Source organism: Mytilus galloprovincialis, chromosome 9 (genome assembly GCF_965363235.1).
Source record: "Mytilus galloprovincialis chromosome 9, xbMytGall1.hap1.1, whole genome shotgun sequence".
In the NCBI taxonomy this organism is placed as follows: Eukaryota; Metazoa; Mollusca; class Bivalvia; order Mytilida; family Mytilidae; genus Mytilus; species Mytilus galloprovincialis.
Genome location: NC_134846.1, coordinates 1162734 through 1190722, shown reverse-complemented (window position 1 = coordinate 1190722; position 27989 = coordinate 1162734). Strand labels below are relative to the sequence as shown.

Here is a 27989-nt window from a genome sequence, read left to right as displayed (position 1 = left end):
CCTAAAAATTCAATGTTTTGAGCAGGCACAACAACTGATTTTTCTTTATGTATAGTAAATCCAAGGCTATCAAACAATTTCATTGTTTCTTGAACATTATTTAGACATTCCTCATAAGTATCCCCTACCAATAAAATGTCATCAATATACGCACAATTAACATATCCTTCTTTCCTTAAAGAAGATAACACAGGTTTTAACAACTTTGTGAAAATGCGAGGAGCTGGTGATAAACCATTAGGCATAGCTGTAAACTGATACAATTGACCTTTCCAAGTAAATCTCAAAAATTTTCTATCTTCCTTTTTTATTCCTAAGCTGTAATATGCATCTTTTATATCCAACTTTGCAAAGAAATTTTTATTTTTTACTAATTCTAATGCTGACTTGAAAGTTTCCATCTTGAAATGTTTATATTCCAAATGCTCATTCAGATTACTTAAATTTAATATTAATCTAAATGATCCATCAGCTTTAGGCCTAATAAAAATACTAGATAATACTTCCCCATACTGATGAATTACAGGTTCAATAACCTTTTTGTGTAAAAATTTTGTTAACAGATTGTCGATAACTATTTGTTCACTTTCATTAAATTTAATTTCTTTCCGTGAACATGTACCACATGGTTCACATTCAAATTCCAAGTGATAACCTTGACATACAATATTCAAGAGGTTTCTATCATTTGTAATTGTTTTCCATGTCTCACTATACTGAGATATTTTTCCCGCAACAAAGTTGTCAGTAGTATTATGCAGACAATTAAGATTTAATAATGTACATGTACTTACATTACTATTACTAACTGTGTCCATTTCTAATGACCCAGATTCCCCTTTCCTTTCTTGTTGTAGGGTTTCTTCTGCTCTCGTCGAATCTGGGCCTTTTTGGCTAAAAAATTGTTTTTAAAACCACTTTTCCCTTTGAAACTTCCATTGGCATTGTCAGACTTAAAATTATCATTCCGAGAATAAGTGTCCTTAACTTCAGGAACATGTGCCTTATCCCTGTTCCATGTACTTTTAACTTTCATTTTATTGCCCAGTTTAGTACTATCGTCTATTTCTTTCATCCGTTGTTCCAGATTTTCTCTGTCCCCAAATAAATAGTTCGGCGAAATTTTCTCATCTTCGTGGCTCAGGGCTAAATATTTTTTGTCTAAAGCTGGCGTTAGCAACTTCCTTCTTTGACTAGACAGATCTCTATGAGCATACAACAACAAATTAAGGGAGTCCAGGGATAGTTCAAACGTTTCTTCCGATTCTTCCGATGAGCTTTTCAAAGACTTTTCCATTAGCTGAACAACCGGTATCATCCCTTTAACAAGATACCCCTGGGTTCTTTGCAAGGATCTGTCATTATCTTTCAGACGTTTAGATGTTTCCTTAGAACTCCACAGCACTTTGTTCACTTTAGGAACCTCTAGAAATTCACAATTCTCTGGCCGAACAAATTTATCCACTAATTCCTGAACTTCTTTATTTTTATGATCTACGGCAGACTCCGCCCCTTGATTAACAATTTTTGCTATCTCATCGTGTACCGGCGATCCTAATCTTGGTTTCTTGGACAAAATGTTCTCAACTTTTTTCGTCTTTTCCATTTTGGACATACTCGTCGTAACTTTTATTCTTTTTTGAGGTGGTTCCTCCGCCACATGATCCTCCTCATCTTCCTGGGAAGACTCATAATCCCGTTCCGATTCCTCCTCCGAGACACTGTCATAAAAAGTATTCGGAGATTTGCCCCGTCTATTGTTTCTCAACTGCGTCGGTGCACTAGGCCCAATCGAATCAGCTGTTTTGTGAAGAACCGCATTTTTAATTTCAATTACGGACTTGGTAAGCTCATTAATTGCTTTCTGCTGTTCAAAATAAAGTTTTTGATTGTTAATCAATTGCTCATTGTATTGAGCTAACAAATCCGGTCTCTGTTGATTAACTTCGACACTTGCGGTAAAAGGTACATAATTAGGCTCCGCCCTCTTTTTGTTTTTATCAACTGTCGCTCGCTTCGGAACAGAATGTAAACGGGTAGGCTGTGAAGATGATGGAGCGCCAGTATGAATCAACTGAAGAGAACCATCATCCTTCACCACTATTGCCTGGTCTTGGAAAACATTGCAGTTTTCCACCACTGGATCCAAAATAATAAATTCCTCTGCCATTGTTCGGAATTTCCTAAACACACGTGCCCTCTCTATCAGCACAAACACATTAACAAAGAAAATTGTTTACAAACATAATTTCATGTCAAATGAAAATTATGAATAACATCACTATAGTAAAACTTTCAAACTACGAACAATTCCTGACTATCCAAACACTAACATATACGAAATTTTAATTTTCTGTCTCCTAAATAAATAGTCTAACTTTGCATTACAAAGGATCAACCTCGTTCTGATTTGCATCATGTGATCATCTGTTCACTCATGTGATTCTATAGGTAGATTGGACTTACTAAAAATTAATTAAAAAGGGGGAAGGATATTAAAAATCGAATAAGTAACGAATAGGCAACGATAGGGAATAGGGAATAAGTAACGAATAGGTAACGAATAGGGAATAGGGAATAGGTAACGAATAGGTAACGAATAGGTAACGAATAGGGAATAGGGAATAGGTAACGAATAGGTAACGAATAGGGAATAGGGAATAGGTAACGAATAGGTAACGAATAGGGAATAGGGAATAGGTAACGAATAGGGAATAGGGAATAGGTAACCAACTTGACGTCCATTTGATTATTGACTTTGTCAAGGAACCTTTGAAGAAACGTTAACGAGTTGACTATAATTTACATATATCTTAAACGACTTTACAATTTGACCAATACCATTTTGAGCTCATCTGACTCGACGAGTCGTGTGAGTTTATGCCATTCCTTTGCATCCGTTGTCCATCCATCGTCATGTCGTTCGTCGACCTTAAACTTCTCTTTAAAAAATCTGCATTGAAACTGCTCAATGGATTGAAATCAAAGTGTGTCTGCTTCATCTGTAGGACGTCAAATTTGAAGTTTTCGTCCAGGTTGATCAACCAACATGATAATCATGTCTTACGATAGTTAAAATTGATTAAATTACAGTTTTGGTTTATAACTCATTATTATAGCAGTTAGAGAGAAAATGCGCTTAAAGATTGTCAAGTGATTTTTTTACATTTTTTATAGAAAAAATTCTAAAAAGATCTATGAACAATCAGCCAACCTGTTTTTGAATTATTGTCCATGAAATATTAACAATATGAAAACTAGGAGTAGGATTTAATTGAAAAATTATCAGCATTGCAAGATATATGTACTCTGAAAATAGATTTTAACTGTTTTTAAGGGGTCGTTTTGCTGCTATTTAACTATAATAGAAGCTAGGTTAAACTCGTAAATTCAAAAGTAACTAGCAACACAAAAAAGAGTACCAGTAATTAATATTTTCATACAAAATTCCTTGCTAGAAAACAGACGATTTTTCACAAGGTTAGTGATACAGGCACATGTAGTCCTCTAGTTTCTTTGAGTTTGCTGAGCGATACCATGCATTTTGACAGTTTAATCTCATGTTAAAGACTTTCTGTTAGATAACATATTCATATTGTAGTGATCCAAACTGGATTATGGACGGAGAGGAGATTTATAAATCATCGAGGTAATCGTGTAACTTGTAGATGACGAAATATTTTACTGCATTCTGTGTACTGATCACATAGATTTATATATATTATTTTATTAAGCACAACTCAATTTGAAATGTTTTGTCTGTATGCTAATTTGATGCTTCGTTTGTCCTAGATTCGTGCTTTAAAATATGTAGAAGATAAAGAAGGAACGCATTTCATCACATGTCTTTCTTTTGACAAATAAAAAAAAAAAAAAAAAAAAAAAAAACCAACAGGAAAAATATGGCGGCATTACCTTATTGCAGAATTAATAACGTTTCGTAGTTTTAACTGTAGACATATACATAGATACACATAGATATAAAAAAGTTTATTTTGCATTTAAACAAAAGCATTTTTTTTTAACGAATATAAAAACGAATGAAAAACAAATAACACAAAGCACCATGTTCATGTAAAACACAAATAAACATTTTTAGACAGTCAGCAATCAAAATTACTGTCAAACAAATCTGTCATTATAACATGTGTGTACTCGTTAGGTACCACATTTCCTAATTAAGCCCGAATTCAGCTGCAACGTAGTATAAACTATATATATATATATATATATATATATATTAGTACGATTGATTAAGTTGGAGCGACCAAAACATGAAGAAAAGGCTGCTGATACTGTAACTAGGGAAACACGCACTGACAAAGCGCATGAATAAACATTTCTATGGAAATATTTGAAAAACAACACGCAAACCAAAAAAGAGCCGAAAGTAAATAAGAATGACCTTCCTTCTATTTATTGTTCTTTTCCTCCATTTCAGTCAACCTTTATTAACAGACCAGCACTTGCCGTGTTCCCACCAGGAGACTGGCTGAAACGTCTGCAATCGTCACTGTTAGCGGTATGTACATAGAACATTCCCCATCACTAATAAACGTCTGCAATCGTCACTGTTAGCGGTATATACATAGAACATTCCCCATCACTAATAAACGTCTGCAATCGTCACTGTTAGCGATATGTACAAAGAATTTTCCCCATCACTAATAAACGTCTGCAATCATCACTGTTAGCGGTATGTACATAGAACATTCCCCATCACTAATAAACGTCTACAATCGTCACTGTTAGCGGTATGTACATAGAACATTCCCCATCACTAATAAACGTCTGCAATCGTTTGTTAGCGGTATGTACATAGAACATTCCCCATCACTAATAAACGTCTGCAATCGTCACTGTTAGCGGTATGTACAAATAATATTCCCATTACTAATAAACGTCTGCAATCGTCACTGTTAGCGGTATGTACATAGAACATTCCCAATCACTAATATACGTCTACAATCGTCACTGTTAGCGGTATGTACATAGAACATTCCCGATCACTAATAAATACTTACTCTTGTTTTCATTTTGTGCCAATGGTTTCATGTATGAGTTAGTATTCCAATTTGTTGAGATAACAGTTAAAAAAACAATGTAATGCGATAGACAAATGTTATAAAATGTTCAAAACAGTTTAAAATTAAATTGCAATAATCTTTTCCATTGTGTCTCAAGCCTTTCAAATGCAAAATCCGTCAACTACAAAAGAGAGACGAAAGATACCAGAGGGACAGTCAAACCCATAAATCGAAAATAAACTGACAACACCATGGCTAAAAACTAGGGGTAATCTCTTTGGTTTTCCTGTTGGTTTTGCTTGCTGTTCGGTGTGAGCCAGGACTCCGTGTTGAAGGCCGTAACTTGACCTATAATGACCTATAATGATTTACTTTTATAAAATGTAACATGGATGGAGACTTGTCTCATTGACACTCATACCACATCTTTCTATATTTATATACATTTCAAATACAATCCGTTCCTTCCCAGCCATTATTTGAAAATTAGATCGAAAGAGAGTTTTTTACTGTTTGACAAATGTATTTCCATTGTAGGTGGCGCCTCCAGGACTGAATGAGATTCAAACAATGGCATGTGGTGCCTGTTCTATCGAACATGGAATGAAAGCCATGTTTATTGCGTATCAAGTAAGTCAAATATCATATTACCTTTCGCAATGCAATTACGGGCGGATTTGACATTCAATTTTGGGTGATATCGGAGTTACACTTATTCTGGCATTAATAATTGAGCTTCGGGTTTCGGTATTCGCGAAAGAATGCTGTATTTTCTTCAGGAATTCTAATGACATCACCCCATCCTCCCCCTTTTTGCTATATACCATGCATGATCTTTCATATATGTTACTGTTATTTAGGTAACTCCAAATTCTAATAGTATAAAAACATAAGATGCTCATTCATAAATATTTTTTCTATCCACAGAGAAAGAAACGTGGAGGTGAACCTCCATCTAAAGAAGAACTACAGACTTGCATCACAGGTGTACCACCCGGATGTCCAGATTTATGTATTCTGTCCTTCAAAAATGCATTTCATGGACGTACAATGGGTAATATTTCATTAATTAATTTATAGATAACAAGAATAACAATTTTATAAACACTGCTTTATTTGACGTCAATCCTATGAAAAAAGAAATCATTTGGCTATTACAGTTATCGATATTTGTTGTTTTTACATCACCAGGTGTTAGAAGGTTTTGATCCCAATGACTCTTTGTGGGCGGTAGTATGGAACGCCGTATCTGCCTTATGTTAAAAACTTTCACTATATGATGGTACTTTGACATTATACGATGGTACTTTGACATTATACGATGGTACTTTGACATTATACGATGGTACTCTGACATTATATGATGGTACTTTGACATTATACGATGGTACTTTGACATTATACGATGGTACTCTGACATTATATGATGGTACTTTGACATTATACGATGGTACTTTGACATTATATGATGGTACTTTGACATTATATGATGGTACTTTGACATTATACGATGGTACTTTGACATTATACGATGGTACTTTAACATTATACTTTGCTTTGTCAATTTCGAGTAGCTCGGTGTCCTCTGCAATTTTGATTGTACATTTTTATATCACCAGATCAACATCAAAATTGGTAAACAAGCATACACAAAAATGAAGGACATTTATATTTTTTTTTACATTAATCAGTACAAATGCTAGATCATTGATAAATCGATATCTTATAAATTGATGTAAACGGGAAACACTGATACCCTGTTATAATTTTTAAGATATCTTTTTTACCTTAAATGTGATAAAAAAAATTCCCATAGCAAGTGAAATTTTAGAAGGATTTCCGAATATCATTCTTCAAAAAAAAAAAATTCAGTCAGCGTTTACTAATGTCAATGGCCATTTGAAAATAACATTCATATTTTCTTTCTTTTCCCCCTATGTTTCTATTGTTGATATTGTACCTTTGACTATGGGTTGATGCTTTAAAAAATCATGAAATTCCATTTTTCGCCGAAATTAATTTTTCCATAGCAGATAAGATTGAAAAATGATGAAATAATCTAATTATTTAGATTTTTTTAAATTCAAATCAAGGTTTTCTGTTGTCAACTGCATTTTGAAATGCAAACTCCAAACCTCCGTTCGACAGATGTTGTATATACAGTATACAAAGGGATCAACATAATAGAAAGGTTGACTTTATAATAGTTTCTGCTTTGCCCACTTTCATTATTTAGAAATAAAAAGTGGTAATTTATTGAAAGTTCTATCGACAATAGAATAACACAGATACATTCAAAACCAAGGTTATGTCAATTTACCAAAATTATAAAGTCTAGACTTTATTTAAATACACATACGAGATATCATGTGTCATAATAAAACATATATCTCGGTGAGCCATTTAAAACTATCAGAGTGTTTATAAAAATGTCTTTAACGAAAATACGAATACGAATACAAAAGTTTTATTTTGATTCGGTTTACATTTAAGAATACAAACATAAGCTCGTAAGAGCTTTTTACCGAATATAAAATAACATAAACACAACATTTAAACACACAAACATGCAGACAAGATATATAACAGCATAGGCACATTGAAAATCATGCAAAGTACTACTAAAATACATATCTTAACAAAAAAAGCTGAAGCACAACTAAAATTAAGCACTAATGAAAATATAGCACACATGCAAACATTTAAGGCATACCAGCATGTTAGAGCAACTTCTAAAAAATGAAAAAGCTTATCTACATGCAGATCAACAACATTTTGAACACAAAAGAGGAAGAACTTATTGAAATTCAAGACCAGAGTTCAATGGTCATAAATAGACTTAAAATTTTATAGGAAGAACCTACATGCAATATAGGGTCAACAAATGCATCTATTTAACACTATTTAGAATTGGTTTGCTGAACCCAGTTGAATGTCATCAGGTCAATGATGTAGTTACCTCATAGCATTATGGACACAAATTGAGGTTTTGTGTATAGGTCACCTCATGGAAGTGCCCTTATTTGTTGGTGAGCACATTATTTGAACAGTGACATTATTTGATTGTTTGTATTAATTAGCTTTAGTTGAAGTTGTTAAAAAAAAGTTACTTGCATAAAGAGATCATTTGAATGTTTTAGTATGCAAAGGTGGGGTAAGCTTATATCACCACTTATCCTAACCTCAAACAACTTGACCCAATGAACTTTATTCCATTATGTCTTTCATTTGATGAAGAGAGACATGTTGTTTTATTCTCTCTCGTTCTTTTTAGTGACGCTTGTCCAGGCCACACCTTGTTTGTCTTTTGACCTAGACGTTAGATGTATGGCACATGAGTGTATTGTCAAAATGTTTGTCGTGACCGTCAGGTCAAATTACCGTTTTAGTGTTAACTTGTCTCAAGCATATTTCTATCTTTTTACCTAGGCTTCAGATATTTGACTTTTACACATATTGTGTAAAATAATTGTTGTAACTTTGACAAATTTCTTCCATCATAGAAAGTGGCAGGGGATGATCGCGTTTAATGGAAATGCAAACAAACAACTTTTGAGTTGATTGATATAAACCAAAAATTATGTATGAAACTGCATGTACAATGGTGTATTTGTATGCTTTCATGTGCTATGCATTATGCTCATAAATGAGCACGAGTGTGTACATAGAGTGAATCCATACTCTGATTTTGTCAGTCAAAATTGAGTTCAAAACAATCTATGTTAGCGATGTTTCGGAAAATCGCTTTAACAATAAAATCAAATGTTATATAGAAATGTTCATAGCAAGGTTCTGACCAAGTGCATCCTGGCCAACACAGGCTATAACAAACTATCAGATGCTGAAATTTTAAAGATCAACTTGTGTTAATTTATCAACAAATAATTTCTTGTAATAATTTCCAAAAACTTTAAATAGTCATTTATTTCAAAGTTTTCATGAGAACGGTTGACTTCTCTCAATGCCAGTCTAGACTGTTCATTGATTAAATGGCTAATTGGGGCAAATATTGGTCGGCCCCCTTCTTCTGTGTTATTCAATTTAATATGTCCTTCAAGTCCATACTCTAGTAATTCGGTTCCACTAAGTTGTATGCCTACTGGGTTTTGAAGTTGGCCAGATGACCACAAAATCAAAGGAGACGATATAACTGTACACATCCCATGACCAGCCCATGCTGTTTCCCACCGTTGAAGCCTTCTGTGTATCTCCCTATTATATATGAAATGTAGAGCTACCAAATGCTGAAGGTTAAATGGTTTTAGAATATCTTGATCTTCCATATAATGAAATAATAACATAGGATACACTCAAATATGTCCCTCCATAATCTCTTAGACCCTTGATTGTGGGTACTCCGGCCTGTTAACATACTTCCATCACCCTTTTCACTGAGCATAAAGTCTGCAACTGACACGTTTTCCAGTCCCTTGTCCGATCTAATCCTTAGAGGCACACCGAAGTTGGCGACACCTGACAAAAACAGATTTAGACTGTTAGAGACGTGTTGTTATTACAGCATTTAAGAAAATTTGTCGTTCTGCTTAAACCATCAACACCACCTATTATTATGAATTGCCAGCGTACAAGCTTATGGTAAGTGTCTATATGCCACAAGTGGTTAGTCCCCATTACGTTATAAATTCATCTGTGAATTCTTCCCGATTTCCTTGTTTGAGCTTCAGATGAATCTAAACGTTGAATAGAGTCTCTTAGACGCCATCTCTGTACTCATTATCGTTAAGTTCTGAAAATGTACGTTTACTCAGATCGAACTGTGCCATTCATCGATATATTCAGTTACGAGCAAAAGCTTTGCAACAAATCAAAATCCATTATCAAGTAAATTTTCAAGTATTGATTTGCTCTGTCAAATTAAGGTGGTCCGGAACTTCCTTGAATTGTCTGTGGTTTAATAGTCCCATATTTAATACACTCAATTCGACGCTTCATCATGTCTGCTATATATGAAACTCCTAGAGCTTCTAATTCATGTCTCGAAAGCATACCCACAATGTTTGGTGTTATCTATTCTCTTTTAAAATGTACAAACGCATGCTTCAAATCAACCTTCTTTAGTATACTCAACATGAGTGATTCGTCCATTTTGTTTTTATGCCCCATTTATGGGCATTATGTTTTCTGGTCTGTGCGTCCGTCCGTTCGTCCGTCCCTTCGTCCGTCCGGTCGTCCCGCTTCAGGTTAAAGTTTTTGGTCGAGGTAGTTTTTTATGAAGTTGAAATCCAATCAACTTGAAACTTAGTATACATGTTCCCTATGATATGATGTTTCCAATTTTAATGCCAAATTAGAGATTTCTCTCCATTTTCAAGGTCCATCGAACATATAAAATGATAGTGCGGATGGGGCATCCGTGTACTTGGGACACATTCTTGTTTTTTTTCGAATTTCCCATGATTCCTTTTGTCTTTACAAAATAACAAAGTACCATCATATAATGTCAAAGTACCATCATATAATGTCAAAGTACCATCGTATAATGTCAAAGTACCATCATATAATGTCAAAGTACCAGCATATAATGTCAAAGTACCTTCGTATAATGTCAAAGTACCATCATATAATGTCAAAGTACCATCGTATAATGTCAAAGTACCATCATATAATGTCAAAGTACCATCGCATAATGTCAAAGTACCATCATATAATGAAAGTTTTTAACATAAGGCAGTTACGGCGTTCCATACGGTAGCATTATATGCTTGTTATCATGAGACTGTTCATCTTATAAGTACCGTGGTCAAACTGTTTGCAATCGTCTTATTCAGCATCGTATATTTCGATTAGCTTTAACCGAAACGATATTTTAATTCATTGTGCTATATGTTTCAGGAGCTTTAGCCATTACTCACAGTAAACCCGTCCATAAACTTGATTTTCCTGTACCATATTGGCCTATGGCGTCTTTCCCAATACTCAAATATCCCTTGGAGGAAAATGTAAGGGAAAATCAAGCTGAGGAGAGAAGGTGTCTGGAAGAGGTATGTATAGGAGTGTCAGGTATGCAGATTATTGAAAAAAGGGGAAGTGTATTTTAAAAACAAGATCAAAGTAACACAAGTGTTGTGAATGACATTGCAACTTGATTTCCCTTCTTCTTCGTGCTGACATCGGGATTACTCGTTTGTCGGTAGGCTGTTACTCCCTGAAGGTAGCATACTCTTTATACCTAGTGATTTAGTGTCGATATAATTCTACTAATGTCAGTTTATAAATTTGATATATTTTGTACGAAATGTAGTTCACCTCTATCAAGAAATATGTCCTTAGACATTAATGACCATTTAAAGGCTCTATTTTTATGTTCTTTACTGTTACATATTTTTGTATTTTATACGTTTTGGCATCAGTCATATCTGATTGATGCGAGATATTTCAGAATCACGCTTCATGTTACATTTTAATGTTGTGTTTCTGTTATGTCGTTGTTCTCCTCTTATATTTGATGCGTTTTCCTCAGTTTTAGTTTGTGACACGAATTTGTTTTTTTCTCAATCGATTTATGAATCTCGAACAGTGGTATACTACTGTTGCCTTTATTCATGCATCACCCTAAAATCGCTATCATATACTTTCACTTGTGATTGTTGTTGAATTTGATTCAGGAAAATTTCCACACAGAACATCTCCTTTCAGTCAGCAGACCGTTGTTTCTTTTGTATATATCTATATATAAATTGTAACAGATGTTTGAAAACGTTTAAAAGGTAAACAGCTTTTGTCGCTGAAAGTGACAAACGAAAAAAATAAATCCATACCATTGTATTCATCAGTGCATCCATGACATATACACAATGTAATGCAGTTGTGTTTCTAGTGTAAGGGAAATCAATGGATCTTTTGTGGTCAAATTTATGAATAAGAATACAAATATTCTCTGCTGCTTTTATTGTTGAGAGAAAACTGAGACGGGGTTTACAGGGGGTAAATGCCAATAACCGTTATCTGTCTGGGTTGAATAAATTGATGGCTAGAGTTTTTTATACTACCGCAAAAATTGAATTTTTTTTGGTCGTATATTGGTATCACTTTTGGTTTTCGCACCATAACTTTAGTTTAATTAAATAGACATCTATGAAATTTAAACACAAGGTTTATGAGCAAAAAAGGAAGGTTTTGATTGATTTTGGAAGTTTTGGTCCCAACAGTTTAGGTATAAGGGGCCAAAAAGGGCCCAAATAAGCATTTTCTTGGTTTTCGCACTAAAACTTTAGTTTAAGTAAATAGAAATCTATGAAATTGTGACACAAGGTTTATGACCACGAAAGGAAGGTTGGAATTGATTTTGGGAGATTTGGTTCCAACTGTTTAGGAGTTAGGGGCCAAAAAGGGCCCAAATAAGCATTATTCTTGGTTTTCGCACAATAACTTTAGTATAAGTAAATAGAAATCAATTAAATTTAAACACAAGGTTTATGAACACAAAAGGAAGGTTGGGATTGATTTTGGGAGTTGAGATCCCAACAGTTTAGGAATTAGGGGCCAAAAAGGGGCCAAATAAGCATTTTCTTGGTTTTTGCATTATAACTTTAGTTTAAGTAAATGGAAATCTATGAAATTTTTACACAAGGTTTATGACCGCGAAAGGAAGGTTGGGATTGATTTTGGGAGTTTTGGTTCCAACTGTTTAGGAGTTAGGGGCCAAAAAAGGGCCCAAATAAGCATTATTCTTGGTTTTCGCACAATAACTTTAGTATAAGTAAATAGAAATCAATTAAATTTAAACACAAGGTTTATGAACACAAAAGGAAGGTTGGGATTGATTTTGGGAGTTGAGATCCCAACAGTTTAGGAATTAGGGGCCAAAAAGGGGCACAAACAGGCATTTTTCTTGGTTTTCGCACGATAACTTTAGTATAAGTAAAATAGAAATCTATGAAATTTAAACACAAGGTTTATGACCATAAAAGGAAGGTTGGGATTGATTTTGGGAGTTTTGGTCCCAACAGTTTAGGAATAATGGGTCCAAAGGGTCCAAAATTAAACTTTGTTTGATTTCATCAAAAATTGAATAATTGGGGTTCTTTGATATGACAAATCTAACTGTGTATGTAGATTTTTAATTTTTGGTCCCGTTTTCAAATTGGTCTACATTAAAGTCCAAAGGGTCCAAAATTAAACTAAGTTTGATTTTAACAAAAATTGAATTCTTGGGCTTCTTTGAAATGCTGAATCTAAACATGTACTTAGATTTTTGATTATGGGCCCAGTTTTCAAGTTGGTCCAAATCAGCATCCAAAATTATTATATTAAGTATTGTGCAATAGCAAGAAATTTTCAATTTTACAGTATTCAGCAATAGCAAGAAATCTTCAATTGCACAGTATTGTGCAATAGCAAGAAATTTTCAATTGCACAGTATTGGCAATAACAAGAAATATCTAATTGCACAATATTGCGCAATAACAAGAAATATCTAAATGCACAATATTGCGCAATAGCAAGAAATTTTCAATAGGAGTTATCTTTCTTTGTACAGAATAGCAGTTGAATCAACTTAAATCATTGTTTTATACAATATACAATGTATATTCACTTTTACTACCATCTGATAAATTAAAACAATCTTTACCATTCAGTGATAACCAACACTTTTTTTTACATTTTAATATTTTATGATTTATTTAAATGAGTAGTTATTGTTGCAAACTCATCCCATATCACTTTTCTTTTCAAATTTCTTAGATATGTATTTTTTCAATCATTTAGAACAAAGAACGTGAGATGATATAAAAAGAGAAGATGTGATATGATTGCCAATGAGAAAACTCTCCACAAGAGACCAAAATGACTCAGAAATTAACTATATGCATTTTGTTCTTAAAACAGAAAAAAATTGACAGCATGGTAAATTTGACACGAAAAAGCATCAATATATGATAAAACTTTCTTATATTAACACCTACCTATAGTTTTTTTTTAAGTTAAATTTATTCAGCTTGGTCCATACATCTTTATTGAAAGTATGAAAACATGTTTAATTGTGGAACTGTGATTTTGTTTTCACGATAATAGCCAAATAATTGACAAAAACTGATGAAAAATGGGAAAATCATCGAAATTGCGTACTTTCGAAAGGCTGTTACGAAAAAGAAGTGCACTAACATTGGATTTTTTTCTTCACCAATTATTTTTTTTACAGTCATAGAAATATTTGGCTCTTCTGAGGTGTACATCCATAATTATTGTGTACTTACTCTCTGAAAGATCAAAATGCATAATATGTTATAACATATAATGATGTAATTGTAGGTTGAAGATCTAATTGTCTCATGGAATAAATCCGGGAGACCAGTAGTCGGCTGTATTATAGAACCCATGCAAGCTGAAGGGGGAGACAACTTTGCTTCGGCTGAATTTTTCCAAGGATTGCAGAAAGTTTGTTCAAAGGTGAATATTTTTAGCGAAGTAGTTGATTCATTTAACTTTAAAAGAGAGACAGGAAATACCGAGGGGATAGTCAAATATTTAAGTTGAAAGCTAACTGACATTGTCATGACATTTACCAAAGAACAACCAAATGAAAAACAACTGTCTACAAAACACCACACAAAAAAATGTGCTACACGAACCGAACCCAACCAAACAAGAACAAATGAGCAGGCATAGACTGTCAGTAATATAAAGTAAATAATAATATAAAAAATAATAATAGTGTAAATAATTGGAAAATAATAATTTAAGAAATATTTTCTGCATGATGCAATTAAAATGCTGTGATTTCTTCATCATCATTAGTGCGTGGACATGACCCAATTTAGTACTATTATACAAGACTTTTCTAATTGAACATATTTTTGTAGCATGATGTTAGTTTAGCAATAGATGAAGTTCAAACTGGATGTGGTTCCACGGGAAAATTTTGGGCACATGAACATTTCAACCTGAAGGAATCCCCAGACATTGTTGCCTTTAGTAAGAAAATGTTGACTGGTGGATTCTACTACAAAGAACACTACAGGCCACATGAGGTAATGTTTTATTACCCGATTGTCTTTTTATATTTGATTTAATAAAACAAGCATGAAGATGTCTAAAAATATAAAACACTAAATTGGATTTAACAGGCACAGATTCGCCGGGTGCACCTATCTAAGAATAGACAAATTGTATTCTATATGTTAAATTGCAGCCAATTTGTTGTCAAATATGGACCTTGTACTCCTAATTATTAAGGTGTCCCCTTAACATCAAATCATGAATGCGATTTTGATTAAAGTTTTTATAATATCATTGATTAAAGTTTTTATTAAATCAATATGGGGAGAAAATATCAAACACCAGTCATTGTTTTTAAAAAGTCAATTTATCCTATGCTTTAAATTACCTCATAGCGAAATTTTACTTTTTTTCTCTTTTTCTCTAATCTCTAAAAGGATTTTGTTTCTCTCCTGATTTCTTCTCTGTCGACGGCCTCTACTATCAATCATTTCATTCCATAGTTTTATATATCCCCTTCTTCCGCGAATAACTGCAGAGAAGGTTCCGATTCAATCTAAAAATCATGTAGAATATTTCTTAACATATTAGAAATGTCTGAACTAAGTGCACTGTACATATCTGACAATAGCTAAGGCCACACCAATTTGTCTCCTTGTTCGACGGACCCGCCTGCACCTATTTTTTTCAAAACAGAATTTTTTTATTTGTTTTATATTCGCGCTTCCCGCATCCGGAAATGTAATCATGTCCATTTCCCGCACCGTTCTTTTGTAAATATTATAAAAAGATATCAACATTTGTTTTTGGAAAATGACGCAGTCATTGTTCCATAACTGCCGACCTGATTTCTCTGCCTACCGCGCTTGGTTTCGTATTTACTAATTTCAATACAAACTGGAATGTGCTTGTGTTCCTTATCATTATGCATGAGCATTGTGTAGTAATCAGCCAGGAACCAGTTTACAAACTAACTGGTTTCTGTTTGTATTCCACTACAGTCGAACAAAGTGTTGTAGTTTGACAGGAACCAGTCCAGAATTTTGTAAACTACAAAACGTAATCGGTTATTATCATTCCGTTTTGGTGTTTCATACCGACTTATATGGTTTGAATAAGCTTAAGACCCTTCAAACATTAATGTGATAGGTATATTAAAGACTGTTTTACAAAAGGATGAAACTGTTTTGCTTTAAAAGTCGTACTATAGTGATATATGTTATGTACGGATTTCCACTCTCACCGGTTAATTTCTTCTTTTACACGTGCTTTTGAAACTTCCTGTTTAAACAGAATACAGAATTAAACATCGCAAGTTTTAAAATTGTTTTTTGAGTGAATTAAACTTATTTTAACAATCACGAAGCGTTCGGGAATCATTTCAAGCAGTTTCTTCTTCTCTTTGATGATGGAAAATAGGTTTTCTCAAGAAAATACCGCAAACGATCGCAGAGGAATTGAAACGTACAAGTCAAGTCGGCACCTGGTTAAATTGGCTTCAAGTCAAATCGGCACCTATTTGACGTCAATTCGGCTTCCAATAATATTTATTATAATATTTTCTATTCAATTAATTAATAACTGTTACCAAGTACATAGTGAATATTAGGTAAACAACGAAACCAAAGTGAATATGTTGTTGTGTATAAAAGTAAACAACGAAGCTATTGTTTTAACCATTAGACAATTATTAAAATTAAATGGAAAACTATGAGTCCCTTTCAATAAATCAAACTTTCATGCCAAATAATTAGCAAATTTAAGGTGGTTTTTTTTTTCAGTAATGTTTAAACAGCATTAAACAAACAATCCTGTAAAAGACTCAACTGGTTAAATAATGCATAAAAATATCCAATATCTCATGTATTAGTCCAAATAATAATGACGTCTGACAAGGCTATTTTATTTTTTTCTGGGACGCCTTCCTAAGACGTTCGTAGGAAGGCTTCCTAAGAAGGCGTCCCAGAAAAAAATTAACATAGCCTTGTGGTCATAGGAAGGTGTCCCAGAATAAAATTTAAAAAGCCTTGCCAGACGTAATAATTATTTTGACTACTCATATATATCATATAAAAATACACCAAAAAATTCATGTAGTTGAGAAAAATAAATACATACAAAATGTACATGAACATCCAAAAAAGTGAAAGTTAGTATTAACTCTTTTTGCTTTAAAAATTTACAACTGCATTTAAGTATTGAATGCTTTTTTTTTGTAAATTCATTGAGGTGTAAAAGCGTTGACCGAAGTACTTTTTGTATGAAGCGCGTAAGCGTAAGCGCTACATTCTAAAAATGTGCAAATGGTTAATGCTTTTGCAACCCTATGAGGTTACAAAAAGAAACATTCAATACTTATAATTACTTTTTTTAGCTAGGATCATGAAAACACGAATTTTATAACTTTTTTATTCAATTCATCTGTGCACTTTATTGTGGGACCACGTGTTATCATGAATGAAAAGTTTTATTGAGTGATGCAATTGCTTGAGGAATAACATGTGATGTGCAGTTAGTATTATAATGAAACATATATCAAATGTAATTATAACAAAATACATTACGTTGTAAGAGTTATCTCCCCAAACACTGTTTTTCTTGTGGCCACCTCTCCTTCGTAACCGTAAAAGATTTTATTTTACCAAATTGCTCGTTACATATTAAGGATAAGAATATTCGTTTGAACCATAGCTCTATGGGGACTCCATATGAGAGTTATTCCCCCTTTTTCATTTGATTCAAGCGATATGCATTTTCAACTGGTAAACCATAACTGATAGAGACCTAGGGTCTTCATGAGGTCATTGGTACTTAAAATGAAAATGAGGTCAATGTCAAAGGTCAAGGTCATATTATAAATTTTGATTTTGGCTTATTTTCACTTCTTTTCAAATACCGTATGACATTTTGACAAATAATTTTACATGTCCTTACTTGTATATTTTGGTTGAAAGGCTGCGCATACAATAAAAGGGAGTTTTTGTCCATCTTACATTTAAAATTATGCGTCAAGTGGTAGTACTCATTAACCAAACATATTAAAGACCTAGGATATTTTGATTCAAGGTCCATGGTTTGTGACCTTGAAATTGAGGTCAAGGTCATAGGTTAATAGGACGTCATAAAGCCATAAGAAACTAACATTTTAAACTGATTTTTCATATTTCAATATAAAAATAGATCTTTTCTAGTGGAAAGACTTCAATTGTTCTCTGAACAATTTGTTTTTAATTTACTTCATATTTTGTGGGAGAAGGGGGTTCAGACTATGTGGTATCAGGTCTGTTTGCGCCCAATACACTTTCGCACCTCGCACGTTCACACCCAAGGTCCGTTCGCACTCTACTCATTCGCACCCAATTTTAATTCAAATTCAAGTTGAATAATTGGAAAATCATGATTGTTGTTTTAAATTGCTTTGGTGTAAATACTGAATGTATTTATAGCTTGGTATGAGTAAAACATTGAAGATTTTAAAGGAAAACACAAAAGATAATTGTTTTTAAGCCCTTTGATCTGAAACAATAAAATATAGGAACCAAAATATAGCAATCCACTATTATAACCAAAACATGATAGAATTAAACACACAGAAAAAAAATTAGTCAGAATCTCACTTCATTATGAAAGAGGTCAATGAAACAAAGTATAGCAATACACTGACCAAAACATGATTAAGAGTTATTCAACGCTAAATAAAACGTTGACAAAATACCACTTTATTTAGAAAGGATTATTATTATCTTTAACAATACGCTATCCAAAACATGATTAAGATTTATTCAACACAAAAAAAAAATGCTGTCTCACTTTATTTTGAGACAATGACAACAATTATACTTATAAGAAAACACTTGCTTACAGAGTTATTAAACACAAAACCAATTAAGATTAGTTACGAACATGTAGGGTGTGAAAGTGAAAGGGGGCGAACATGAGTTGGCGCAAACGTGAATGGGCGCGAACGGACCCGGATTCAGCCTATGTACCAGTGAGAAATATAGAAGCCTTTCTACGGTATTTATTTGTACAATTCAGGTAGTCTTGACCTATTCATTTGTCTTAAAAAAAAACCAGCCAGTTGGCACCTTCACTTCACACACACACATATACGAATATCAATTATATGCTTACGAGACATGTTGCATTGTTAAACTAATTACGGTATGTGAAAATCAAGACTTGCATAAAAACTATCCCAATATTAGAGACATTGGCGTCATTTTTCTTCAGAGCTTTCAGCTCTTTGATTAAAATCACAGTCTAACCTGTATATAACGATTTTAAACATAAAAGCACCCCACCACACTTTGTAAATATCTGTGAGAATATTTGTTTCAGCATGAAACCTATTTATCTAAAGCGGGAGTGCTCCGATATAAATTTATATCAGCGGGAATACATGTAAAGAACAAAAAATTGGTTACTTTCCGGGTTACACTAATGACTGGGCCGAATGACAGGACCGAATGACAGGACCAAATGAAAAATGCTAATAACTTTTTCATTTCTCAAAGGATTGATCTCAAATTTGAAATATAATAAGATTTCATCATTTGATATATAGATTTAAAAAAAAAATTGTAAGAAACTTTAGAAAACGTCACATGACCTACTCTGATAATGACAGGACCAACATCGACAATGACAAGACCAAATAAAAATGCTAATAACTTTTTTTATTTTTCAAAGGAATTATCTCAGATTTGAAATATAAAATGATATGTCATATTTTGAAACCAAAATATTATAAAAAATATAGATTTTTTTTCAAAAACTTTCGAAAACGTGACATGACCATCGCTGACTGACATGACCAACCTCGACAATGACCAGACCAGATGAAATTGCTAATTACTCTTTTAATTCTCAAAATATTTTCTGAAATTTGAAATATAATAAAAGTTTATCATTTGATAAATAGATTTAAGAATTTATTACAGGACCAACTGATAATGACAGGACCAACATCGACAATGACAGGACCAAATAAAAATTCTCATTATGCTTTATTTTTTGTCAGAATATTCCTCTCAAATTTGAAATATTGACAATTTAGACCATTTCGCACATCATATAAGAAAAATATAGAAAAAAAACGTATTGAAAGTCATCAGTGAAAGCTTGCGGTTATGTGACCTGACCAACATCGGCTATGATCTGGGCGATGAAACTGAATCATAATTTCTTTCCCATTTTACTGAAATTGTTCAATTCTGATCCATAATTAGTAAGATATTTCTTAAAAATTCAGGAAAATATATTTTATGGTGATTAAAAATCTTGACCTAGCTGCTAAACGTATGTTGGCGGACAGAGAGTCAAATATATTATAACTTATATTGATCCTGACATAAAACATGTAAAAGGGATATTGATAACATTAAGGGGTTGTCCCCAAACTGATTATGACTTTGATGGAGAATTGTCTCATTGTCAGTCACACATACATAGACCAGATTTAATTATTTCTTGGTGAACAGGGAAAAAATACTTCAGAAATATAAAAAAAAAAACGTATTGAAAGTCATCAGTGAAAGCTTGCGGTTATGTGACCTGACCAACATCGGCTATGATCTGGGCGATGAAACTGAATCATAATTTCTTTCTCATTTTACTGAAATTGTTCAATTCTGATCCATAATTAGTAAGATATTTTTTAAAAATTCAGGAAAATATATTTTATGGTGGTTAAAAATCTTGACCTAGCTGCTAAACGTATGTTGGCGGACAGAGAGTCACAGGACAAAAAGACACAATTGATCAGTATATTTAAGAAAGAGATCTTGAAATATTTACATGTTATTACATATAATCAGTTTATAGTTTAAGAGATAGTTCATTAAACTATAAAATTTTTAAGATTTATTGAATTATCATCATAATATTTCTTGATATCATGAAGTCCAATTTAAGTCACTTTGGAAAGGTATCAAACCTTTTAAAGTAGTCCGTGAAAATGTTTGCTTCAGTATATTTTATGAAAATATTTAAAACTACCAAGAAATCATGTATGCAAGTGTCTGGCATACTTCAAGAAATGTTTATTTGTTTATTATAAGAAATAAAACTAACAAGATATACTCTGCATTTACTCAAGCATTCCTTAATACATGGAAATAATTATTTACTGTTCTGAAAATATTAATAAAACAACGACATGAACTATTATGTGATTTTAATTACTGTCATCACAATCTTTATTGGATTTGCATGTGTGAAATATCAATTAATATAATAAATATTTGCACAAAAGAAAAATAAACATATAGTTGTACTACAGAAGGATAGACTTTCACAGAAATATATTTAATAAATCTACAAAGTTTCTCAAGCTCAACAATATTTCTACAACTCGGTTTAATACAATATACCAATAAACAAGGATTGAAATCTAGATTTTTTTCTTTAGGTATGCCTTTTCTTTAATTGATGTATTAAAAGATGAGATCTTATTATATCTTAAATCTGAGACAATTCCTGTCATTGTCAGTGTTGGTCAGGTCACATTACAGCAAGCTTTTAATATTTTTTTCTATATTATTCCTTTCTTTATGTATAAAATGGTTATATCTAATTTTATTTCAAATTTTAGAAAAATATGTTTTAGAAATAAAAGAGTAATTAGCAATTTCATCTGGTCCGGTTATTGTCGAGGTTGGTCATGTCAGTCAGCGATGGTCATGTCATGTTTTTGAAAAAAATCTATTTTTTTTTATAACATTTATGTTTCAAAATATGACACATCATTTTATGTTTCAAATCTGAGATAATTCTTTTAAAAAATAAAAAAGTAATTAGCATTTTTTATTTGGTCCTGTCATTGTCGATGTTGGTCCTGTCATTGACAACGTTGACCAGGTCACATTACAGCAAGCTTTTTTTACTTTTTTCTTATGATTCATGTATAAAATGGCACAATCTTCACATATTTTAAATTGCAGAGAAATATTTTGAGAAATAAAAGAGTAATTAGCAATTTCATCTGGTCCGGTTATTGTCGAGGTTGGTCATGTCAGTCAGCGATGGTCATGTCACGTTTTCGAAAGTTTTTGAAAACAATCCATATTTTTTATAACATTTTGATTTCAAAATATGACATATAATTTTATATTTCAAATCTGAGATAATTCCTTTGAAAAATAAAAAAAGTTATTAACATTTTTATTTGGTCCTGTCATTGTCGATGTTGGTCCTGTCATTACCAGAGTTAGTCATGTCACGTTTTCTAAAGTTTCTTACAATTTTTTTTTAAATGTTTTTTAAAATCTATATATCAAATTATAAAATCTTATTATATTTCAAATTTGAGATCAATCCTTTGAGAAGTGAAAAAGTTATTAGCATTTTTCATTTGGTCCTGTCATTCGGTCCAGTCATTAGTGTAACCCTTACTTATATTCCCTATCAAAAAATGTTCGTTGTTAGAATAAAGTACAAAGAACTTCTAAAGGATTTGCCTTCAACTACAATTATATTGTATGCTGGCGAAACAAAACTATCCATAGCCGCTGCATGTTTATGCACCTGTCCTGATTGATTGAGGGGGCCTGTCGTTCAGCAGTTATCGTTTGTTGATGTTGTTCATTGGTATTTTCCCGTTTGGATATACATGGTATGTAAATTAGATCGTTGGTTTTCCTGTTCGAATTGTGTACGCTAATAATTTTGGGGTCCTTTACAGCCTGCTGTTTGGTCTGTATCAAAACCCTATGTAAAAGACCGTACTTTGACCTGTGTTTGTTATTATCAGGTTGAGAACAACCCTCCCTCAGACAAGTGGTCATTTTACTGATGTAGAAAAGAAAATAGAAATACCAAGGATTTGTATAGTCCTTCTATACAAAACCTTTGAAAACTTAGAATTTTGTACTCAAAAAGAGGAGAGTTGCATCATATTTTAAACAACTTTTTCTAAAAGAGGGGTCCACTTATTTTGAATAATATTAAACTGCTAAAGTAAATGTCATGAATGTGTTAACATGGTTCAAGTCCAGGAATATTACAAAATTCTTGGACATGTTTTGACCTTTTAATACCAGATAGATATATAGTTCTTTGAGAAAATATGAGCCCTTTTGTACAAACAAATATATTATAACTTATATTGATCCTGACATAAAACATGTAAAAGGGATATTTATAACATTAAGGGGTTGTCCCCAAACTGATTATGACTTGGATGGAGAATTGTTTCATTGTCAGTCACACATACATAGACCAGATTTAATTACTTCTTGGTGAACAGGGAAAAAATACTTCAGAAATTAAAGAAATGTCAAAGTACAAGTGAGAAATCAAGCTTTAATATTGTCAAAACCTACTATTTTATGTTTACAAAAAAAAATTATAATCGCTCGCCTTTACTTTTCAAGCTTCGCCTCAAAAATTTGCAAATTCAAATATTTTTTTATTAAAATTTTCAAATCGCTCACTCGCCCCAAATTTTGGAGTCCAAAAATCCGTAGAACAAGAAATTAAATTGGTGTGGCCTAACTATCGGAATACGACTTAATGCTTTTATCTTAAAGTCTTTTTAGATCCCATCAAATGACCTTAGGTAAAAATGCATTTTCAATTTATTGAATTGATATGAACATATCGAGCACTGATTTCAAACTTCATTTCCTATTCGGATCTATTGATATGCCGTGAGATGTTTAGCTAGCTAGAAAACCACAATTTTCTTCATAAGTAAATGCCAGTACCAAGTCAGGAATATGAAAGTTGTTGTCCATTCGTTTGATGTATTTGTGAGCTTTTGATTTTGCCATTTGATTACAGACTTTCCGTTTTGAATTTCCCTCGGAGTTCAGTATTTTTGTGATTTTACTTTTACTCTAATTACCATACTTGCAATTCGTGATAATTGACTTCACAAACTGCTTATATGACTTATCATGCGATATTTATCTAATGTATACATTTATTTTTTTCAGGCTCAACGTATCTTCAACACTTGGGTAGGAGATCCATCAAAGGTCGTCTTGTTAGAAGCTGTAGTTAAAGTTATCAAGGAGCAAAATTTATTGTCAAGAGTCAATGACACTGGAAAATATTTGTTTGATGGATTAAAAGGTCTTCAGGTAAACTGGATTGACAAATGATAGTTATCAAAAGTACCATGCAGGATTATAATTTAAAACGCCAGACGCGCGTTTCGTCTACATAAGACTCATCAGTGACGCTCAGATCAAAACAGTTAAAAAGCCAAACAAATACAAAGTTGAAGAGCATTGAGGACCCAAAATTCCAATAAGTTGTGCCAAATACGGCTAAGGTAATTTACTCCTGGGGTAAGAAAATCCTTAGTTTTTCGAAAAATTCAAAATGATTCAGTTCATGTTTTACAAAAGAATGAGGTAAAAGCAAATAACATAGACTTGCTCATTATTCATTTTGTACTTAGTAAAATATGTTCTATTGGAGGAAGATTTTGTATCAATCTTTTTGGTTGATGAACAGTATATCAGTTATATCTTTAATGTATATATATGTACCAATCATTGAATTCAGAAAGATTGTAAAATACTTCATGCACGTCATACTTAACTCCGAATTATACACAAGAAACTAAAATTAAAAATCATACAAGACTAACAAAGGCCAGAGGCTCCTGATAAATATACCTATTTATAAATAGTCGTGCAGAGCTTATATTCTTTCCTGCTTCAAGCATGTTTATCTGTTTTCTTATTTCAGTAAATTTTGTGAGAATAAGCCAATGTTAATCATACTTACTTTTACAGACACAATATCCTAATTTACTGAGTAGACTCAGAGGTCTTGGTTGTTATGGGTCTATTGATATGCCGTCGATGGAAGTACGTGACACAGTGATATCCAGGCTCAGAGCTAAAGGTAAGCTAGTGTTAAAAACATTATCAAAGATACCCGGGTGGTATTTTTGCATGCAATTGATACTCGAAATTAATCTTTAAAGCTGAGGTTATCTATGTAAATGCAAGAGACAGTTGAAGGAGCAACTGTTTTACTGAGTAGGCACATACGGATCAATGCATACACCAATTTGGAACATGATGTATCTAAATAGAGCAAAACGTTTGAAAGTATGTTTGCTAGTATTTAGATGTTAAGGGTTGAGCGTTCCTGATGATAGTAAACCATCAGATCGCTAAACATAATGGACACACATTTCATGAATATTCAGGACGGAATAATTAAATCAAGTCAGTTTTTTTTTATAAAGCAAATATAGTAAGGGAATAGATAATATCTTTGACACTGTAAGAAAAAAATTGGTACTGTCATAAACCTTTTCTTTGGAGCATGTCATTTACTGACTGATCAAATGATAGCTGAAACATATCAAGCAAGCGTGCTCAACATGGACCACTGATGTTGAAATTTAAAGATTAATGGAAAATCAGACATTAAAGCAAAACCGTGGCAGTACCTTAGAATAAGTCGATATAATACTAAGTTTCTAATGCAGTTACTTCTATTGTTTGATTTGTAGGTGTCAATACTGGTGGCTGTGGTGAGAAATCTATCAGATTTAGACCAACTCTTACCTTAGAGAAACGCCATGTTGATATATTCCTTGACAGATTCAATTCCGTTCTGCACGAGGTGGATTCCACACAAGAAAAAAATGAGCGAGCTAAAGCTTAGAAACGACCTGGTTTAACATTCCGTTAAGGAAATTTTGTGAAGAACATTGTATGTCCTAAAACTAGGATTATACTTGACCTTCCAGTCAATAATGACAGGAAGAAAACAGGACGAATCAGATGCTTTGTCTCATTAGTCTTTTTATACAACATTTCATATTGAAATGTTCTAATTTGGATGAATAAATGTGTATCGACATAACTCGTGGTCAACACGTTTTTTTATTTGTGTATACTTGAAGTTACAAGTATGTGATGTTTTTACGTTAAGAATACCAGCCAGCATTACATTTGTATATCTGAGAATAAATAAAATTGTTATTGATTTTAATAGTATTTGTCCTACTCAAGTGTGTTTTGCCTATATTTTATTTTTGTGTTTTTTGCACGTAGTTAAATTTATTTTGAGTTTAGATTTATTCTTCTCATGTCATATTCTTATAATAATTTTTAGATTTATATGTGTGTTAGCTATTGAGATTTTTCGTTAAAAATTGTGAGATTTTTTGTTTTTTAGTAGCAGTCTTGTTATTTTTGCTTCCAATTATTTTTAAACATTTAAACTATAACTGCCAGGTGCATACTGAATACATGTATTCTTCTTTCCTATGTCCTACTTATTGTGTACACTATATGATGACACTAATCTAGGATTCACGACCTTTTATATTTTATGCATATTCTTTAAGATGATGTTTTTTAAGAGGGCTAACCTGTGTTAGACAATTTGCACATCTTACAGCTGTGACATCACACAGCAAAATTTGACCATTTGCTCAAGAAATTTGTACCTTAATATGAAATCTATTATTTATTAGATTAAGCATTTTGTTATACGATATTGGTTACTTCAAGTATTTTGAAACTTTTTTTGAACTTAGATCATCATTATCGTTATGTTTTCTTGATTTTGTTAGGTTGGTGCTTGTGCGTTTTAACAGCTAAGGGTGCAGTTTTAAAATATGTTCTGTTTCATTTGTTTTATGATCAAGAAAAAAGATCTTGTTGTGGAACACATTTGTTCTTCCTTTAAATGTATTTCAAAGATCATTTAATGTTCCGATTTTGTTGAAATTACAGTTCAATGTTTAGTATCGTTGTAAGTGTAATATACAGTGCAGGAAGAATGTGCCTAAGAACAAATTGAGCATATGGAACACAGAACATGAACTATTTTGATTTTGATGAAATCTCAGGATGTCACGGTATACATGATTTGGTGCTGCATAATATTACCATTTATTAAACAAAATACTCATCTTGACCCATATTCAGAAGCCATGTGCAGCAATGACCATTGTTGTTTGATGCATGGGATTTCGAGGAATTGCCAAATTCAGTATTTTATAATAAATTTAATATTTCACTAACATGTCTCAAATGTGTTTACTTGTATGGATATTCTACATTTGAATTTTGGAAAGTCACGAATGTATATAATTTAACGTTTATAATGAATAAAGAAACATGTAAAACAGAATATTCGGTCTTTTTTTTATGAAACATTGCCGTTGAACTCGTTTTACATAGTAAAAGGACTTTAATAAAGTTGATGTATATTGAAAATAAATAAAGGCAACAGTAGTATACCGCTGTTCGAAAGTCATAAATCGATTGAGAGAAAAAAATCCGGAACAACGAAACAACAGAAACACTACAGTGCAACAAAAAAATCGACAATGTAACAGATAGAGAAACCAGCTATTAGATAATAACTACCATTTTTCTTACTTGGACCACGACATTTAAAGAAAGAACCTGGTTTTGTGACTAGCCAAAACTCGCGCTTTTGTGGCAATGTTTAATATAACACTAAATGGACAATATTACATGACAGGACTAACGTACAAATAAATGCAAGAGCATTCAAGACGGAGAAATACACAAATAAACAATACAATAATACATTTCGACATGCTAATAATTACATGTATCAAAGGTACCAGACTTATAATTTAATATATCCGACACGCGTTTCATCTGCATAAGACTCATCAGTGTCGCTAAGATCAAAATAGTCAGAAAGCCAAACAAGTATAAAGTAAAAGAGCATTAATGACCCAAAACTCCAAAAGATAGACAGCTAGACAAAACAAAATTATTGTCAACATTGCTTGTAAAAGTGGTCTTCTACAATCTCAAGACATTATCAAATGCTTTCTTCTTACAATACGTGTCGTCTACAGTGAAAGCGTGAAAGAAATTATTAACTTTTTACCGTTGTAATCATATACCTCTTAAAACCGTTTCGATGCTAAAACATACACAGCTTTCAAATATTCGGCTTTGTTCGTTCTGATCTGATGGAGATTGATATCTAGCGGCTCGGACGCGAGAGCTTAATAAAGTATCGATTTAATTTTATTTT

The 27989-nt window shown here is 32.5% G+C and overlaps 1 protein-coding gene across 1 annotated transcript in view; it reads left to right on the top strand.

Annotated features, from left to right (window-relative positions):
• LOC143044199 (4-aminobutyrate aminotransferase, mitochondrial-like) overlaps nt 1-25946 on the top strand; it is a 48217-nt gene extending 22271 nt beyond the window's left edge. Inside the window, exons 5-13 of the mRNA XM_076216102.1 lie at nt 4442-4522; nt 5565-5657; nt 5955-6081; nt 10881-11029; nt 14301-14438; nt 14852-15019; nt 23927-24073; nt 24737-24848; nt 25468-25946. Coding sequence (XP_076072217.1) covers nt 4442-4522; nt 5565-5657; nt 5955-6081; nt 10881-11029; nt 14301-14438; nt 14852-15019; nt 23927-24073; nt 24737-24848; nt 25468-25622 — 1170 coding nt within the window. The 3' untranslated portion in view covers nt 25623-25946. The remainder of the gene's footprint in view (nt 1-4441; nt 4523-5564; nt 5658-5954; nt 6082-10880; nt 11030-14300; nt 14439-14851; nt 15020-23926; nt 24074-24736; nt 24849-25467) is intronic.
• Nucleotides 25947-27989: the final 2043 nt, after the last annotated feature.